At 68.1% G+C, this 4,241-nt stretch overlaps 1 protein-coding gene across 2 annotated transcripts; it reads left to right on the plus strand.

The window, feature by feature from the left end:
* Positions 1-1,551: 1,551 nt before the first annotated feature.
* On the plus strand, positions 1,552-4,040 carry CDKN1C (cyclin dependent kinase inhibitor 1C). 2 transcript variants are annotated; one of them, XM_032414394.1, is made up of 4 exons: positions 1,552-1,749; positions 1,915-2,603; positions 3,102-3,236; positions 3,340-4,040. In XM_032414394.1, exons 2-3 carry the CDS (start codon positions 1,946-1,948, stop codon positions 3,233-3,235), a joined length of 792 nt encoding a protein of 263 aa, XP_032270285.1. In that variant the 5' UTR covers positions 1,552-1,749; positions 1,915-1,945; the 3' UTR covers position 3,236; positions 3,340-4,040. The 2 variants fall into 2 exon arrangements, with proteins under 2 accessions (XP_032270285.1, XP_032270284.1); XM_032414393.1 differs by having other exon boundaries at positions 1,936-2,603.
* Positions 4,041-4,241: the final 201 nt, after the last annotated feature.

The following is a 4,241-nucleotide window of genomic DNA, read 5'->3' on the forward strand; positions in this document are numbered from 1 at the left end:
GGGTCAGCCTTATTTTTCTTGCTGGGCTCATGGGCTCACCCGGGACAGGGGCTGACAGCTCAGGGCTCTGCTGGACCCTCCAACAGGTGCCTGACCCTCCCCACCACCCCAGCCCAGGGCTGCTTTTAGCTTGGGCTGGGGTGGTGGGGAGGTGGCTGGAGGCAGTTCCTAGGCTCCCCGCCCCACAACAGGCTGGGCCAAAGGGAAAGCTGCAGAAAGTAATGGTGTCCCACGGCCTGGCCCTGCGGGGATGAGAGCCTCTGGGGAGCACCTGGGGCTGTGGCAAGGCCCAGCGTGTGGGGGAGAAGGGGTGTGGGTCCTGGCAGGTCCTTCCCTTTCCCCTGACAGCTGGAGTAGGGCCCTCTGGCTCGCGGGCCCCATCATTCTCAGGGCATGTTTTCTCCCAACAACCAACGATATTTATTGGGCAGGATGACAGGGTGCTAGCCTTCCAGGACCGTGGGACAGATAAAACTCCTATAGCAGCTAGAGAGGGGCTGCCCACTGCTCACCCCCACCTCCCGCCTGGGGGTTCCCTGTGTGATAGGGGATGAAGCTGGCCCAGAGGATCAGTATACCCAGTCAAGGCCCTAGGGTAGGCCGGGCCAGGCCCACCCCGCTGGACAAGCCTCTAGTGCCCTGTCCAATACCCCATCCAGGGATAACAGCCTCCAGCCAGTCTGGGCACTCAGACCTCTGGCATGGTGTGGCCGAAGCCTGAGAGGTGCCGGGCACCTTGTCCACGACGTGGTGGGCATAGCCCCGGACGGGCTCCGCCTGTTTCCCATCCACTGAGCAGGGCCGGGCAGGCTCCCAGATCTGGCTCAGGACTCAAGGGGCTGAGGGTCGGCTCTCCAAGGTGTCTGAGACTTCGCCCTGTGGTGGGGGGGCGGGAAGAGTGGTTCGAGGGCCTTAGGGCCAGCAGGTGTGTTAGGGCTCCAGGTGCGCGGAACCCCGCCAGGGACTCACAAGCCCCGGGCGCCGCAGGCCGCGCGGGGGCAGCCGAAGACCCCGTCTCGCTCCAGCTGGGGACGAGATGCCCGCGGCTGGTTCAAGCCCCTTCAGCTGGCGCTGGAGGCCCAATGGTGAGCGCGGGCGGCGGGGCTGGCGCCCCCGGGGGGCGAGTCGGAACTGCCCGGACGCCGGGCCCCGCCGCGCCAAGGAGGGCGCGCCGGCCGAGGGGGCGCCCGCGCCACCGCCGCCGCCGCCTCGCAGCCCCCGCCAGCAGACAAAGGAGCCGGAGGGGGGCGGGAGGGGGGGGATGGGGCGAGGGGGCGGGGCGCCGCGGTGTCACGTTACCGCCCGCAGCGCCCTTTAACTCGGGCCCCGCCCCGCTCACCGCCCCCCGCCCGCTGCCGCGCGCGGCCCGCGCCCCGCCAATCGGCCCGCGCGCCCCGCCCCGCCCTCGGGTGGGTGTGTGCACGCGGCCAATGGGCGGTGCGCGGGGGCCGGGCCGCCAGCGGGGCGGGGGCAGAGCGGCGCGGGCCAATCGCCGCGGTGTTGTTGAAACTGAAAATACTACATTATGCTAATCGCCGCGGGGCCCCCGCGCGGGGGGGGGGTGGGACCCTCGCGTATAAAGGGGCGCGCGAGGGCTGGGCGTTCCACAGGCCAAGTGCTCTGCGCTCGGTAGGTGCCAACCAGGCCCGAACGAGCCGAGCGGGCGAGGACAGGCACTGAGGGGGCGCGGCCGCCGGCCGGACGACACCGCAAGCGAGACTCAGGAGCAGCCCAGGGCCCGACAGCCAGGTAGCCGCCGCGCCCGCCCTCCCGCCGCGTCCCTTTGCAAATGCAGACTCCGACTGCGCGGGGTCTCACTTGCGCCCGGCCTCCGCCCTCCTCTCCTCTCTTCCTCCTCCTCCTCTTCCTCTCCTCTCCTCTCCCGTGGCCCCGGCCCGCGCTGCCCCGGGCCAGGTTCGACGTGTGTCTCCGCAGCGCATTGGCAATGGAGCGCCTTGTCGCCCGCCGCACCTTTCCCCTGTTCGCGCGCACCAGCGCCTGCCGCAGCCTCTTCGGGCCGGTGGACCACGAGGAGCTGAGCCGTGAGCTGCAGATCCGCCTGGCCGAGCTGAGTGCCGAGGACCAGCGCCGCTGGGACTACAACTTCCAGCAGGACGTGCCACTGCGCGGCCCCGGGCGTCTGCAGTGGACCGAGGTGGACAGCGACTCCGTGCCCGCCTTCTACCGCGAGACGGTGCAGGTGGGGCGCTGCCGCCTGCTCCTGGCGCCCCGGCCCCGCCCGGAGGGCGCAGGCGATAGCCCGCCCCCCGCGCCGCCGGCCGATGAGCCCCTCGACGGCCTCGGGGAGGCGCCGGCGCCGCCGTCCGGCGGCCCGGTGGTGGCTCCCGCCCCGGCCCCAGCCGCGGCGCCGCAGGAGAGCGATGAGCAGGAGGCGGTCCCGCCGCCGCGCAGCCAGGAGCCCCTCGCCGAGCCGCTGCACTCAGGGATGTCGGGGCGCCCCGCGCCGGGCACTGCCGCTGCCACCGGGAGCGCCGCCGCCGCCACCAATGCCGCCGCCGCCGCCGCCGCCGGAGGGGCTGTTGCCACCACCGCTGCCGCGGGAGGCGCCGCGATCAAGAAGCTGCCCGGGCCTCTCATCTCCGGTGAGTCCCGCGCGGCCCCGCCCCGGCCCGGCCCGGCCCTGCTTTGTCCGGCCGGCCGGGCTCCCCCGGCCTCGGGGGCCTCACTTGGTCCCCGCCTCCTCCCGTGGCATTAAAGGGCCAGCAGCGCGCAGGGCGCGGCTGCGCCCGCACCGCGTCCCGCCCTGTTGTTGTGCTCCAGGGCGGCTGGCGCGGGAGGGATGGGAGAGCGCGCGCTCGGGCCCCCTGGGCGCGCGATCCTCGCTCTGGCCGCGGGGCCCCCTCCCCGGGCGCGGCGGGCGCGGCGGGCGCGGCGCGGAGGGGGTTAAGCGCGGCGGCAGCCCCGGGGGGCTTGGCCGCGGGACAAGGAGAAATGCTTACACAGCACATTGCGCGGGCGACGTAAACAAAGCTGACCCGCCGCGGACCTCGGCGCGGGCGGGGACGGCGCCCCCACCCCGGCCCCTCTTGGGTTCCCCTGCCGACCCCGCCCTGACCGGCTGCGCGCGCTGTCGCCCGCAGATTTCTTCGCCAAGCGCAAGAGACCCGCGCCCGAGGCCAAGGCGTCGAACGAGGTTCCCGCGGGATGCGCCGCCCCAGGCGCCGCTCCAGCCGTAGGCTCGGCGGAGCAGACCCCGCGCAAGCGGCTGCGATGAGGTGGGTACGGCCCCGCGCGCGCTGGGCGGGGAGGGGTCGCCCCGCGGGGTCCTCGCGGCCACCGTGTCTGTCTGCTGTCGCTCACCGCGCCTCTCTCCCGCAGCGTCGCGCGTAAAGAGCCCTGAGGGAGCCCGCTGGGCAGCGGACAGGACAGGAGCGCGGGGCCTCGGCTGGGACCGTCCATGTAGCAGCAACCGGCGGCAGCTGCCACCGAGCAGCGTTCGGTTTCGTGTTTAAAATTTAAAAAAAAAAAAAACTGTGCAATGTATTAATAACGTCTTTTATATCTAAATGTATTCTGCACGAGGAGTACACTGGTCCCAAGGTGTAAAGCTTTAAGAGTCATTTATATAAAATGTTTAATCTCTGCTGAAACTCAGTGCAAAAAAATGAAAAAAGAAAAAAAAAAGGAAAAAAGAAAAAAACATGTATATTTGTACAAAAAGTTTTTAAAGTTATACTAACTTATATTTTCTATTTATGTCGAGGCGTGGGCCGCTCTGCCACGCGATAGCTCGGTTATTGGTTATGCCAAAGGCACGTCACCGCATCTGGTTATCGACAAATGTAAATTTATTTTTATAGCGGACTCTGGGGGGAGGGGGTCGCTCACAAGCTGTAGCTGCCGTACAAGCCCATCTAGCTAGCAGTTCTCTTCGCGCTTTCGCTGTCTCTTTTTATTATTATGATTATTTTAAACTTGAAGACAAATTTGTTAACATGGTTCCTGAGCCGTCTGCACCACTGCCCCGGCCCCTCGTCCGCCGGGTTCTAAATAAAGAGGCCGAAAAACGCTGCAAGTCAGCTCCGTGTGTGCGTGAACTGCCTCCAGCCTCCTTCTCTGGCACCCCCAGAAGTTAGGGAGATAGGACAGCGGACACAGGGGGCAGCCCAGCTTCTTTTTAGGCCACCCGTCCCAAAGCGACAGGGACTTTCTCCTGGTAGGGCAGGCCCACCACCACCTGCTGCAGGCCCCTAACTTAGGGATGAGCGGCCCCGCCCTCT

This window comes from Phoca vitulina, unplaced genomic scaffold (genome assembly GCF_004348235.1).
Source record: "Phoca vitulina isolate PV1807 unplaced genomic scaffold, GSC_HSeal_1.0 scaffold16, whole genome shotgun sequence".
Taxonomy (NCBI): Eukaryota; Metazoa; Chordata; class Mammalia; order Carnivora; family Phocidae; genus Phoca; species Phoca vitulina.

Excerpts from the sequence above, each read along its gene's own strand:
- CDKN1C (XM_032414394.1), top strand. The coding sequence starts at position 1,946 with ATGGAGCGCCTTGTCGCCCGCCGCACCTTTCCCCTGTTCGCGCGCACC. Across the intron at positions 2,604-3,101 it reads GCCCGGGCCTCTCATCTCCG|ATTTCTTCGCCAAGCGCAAG; the intron begins GTGAGTCCCGCG and ends TGTCGCCCGCAG.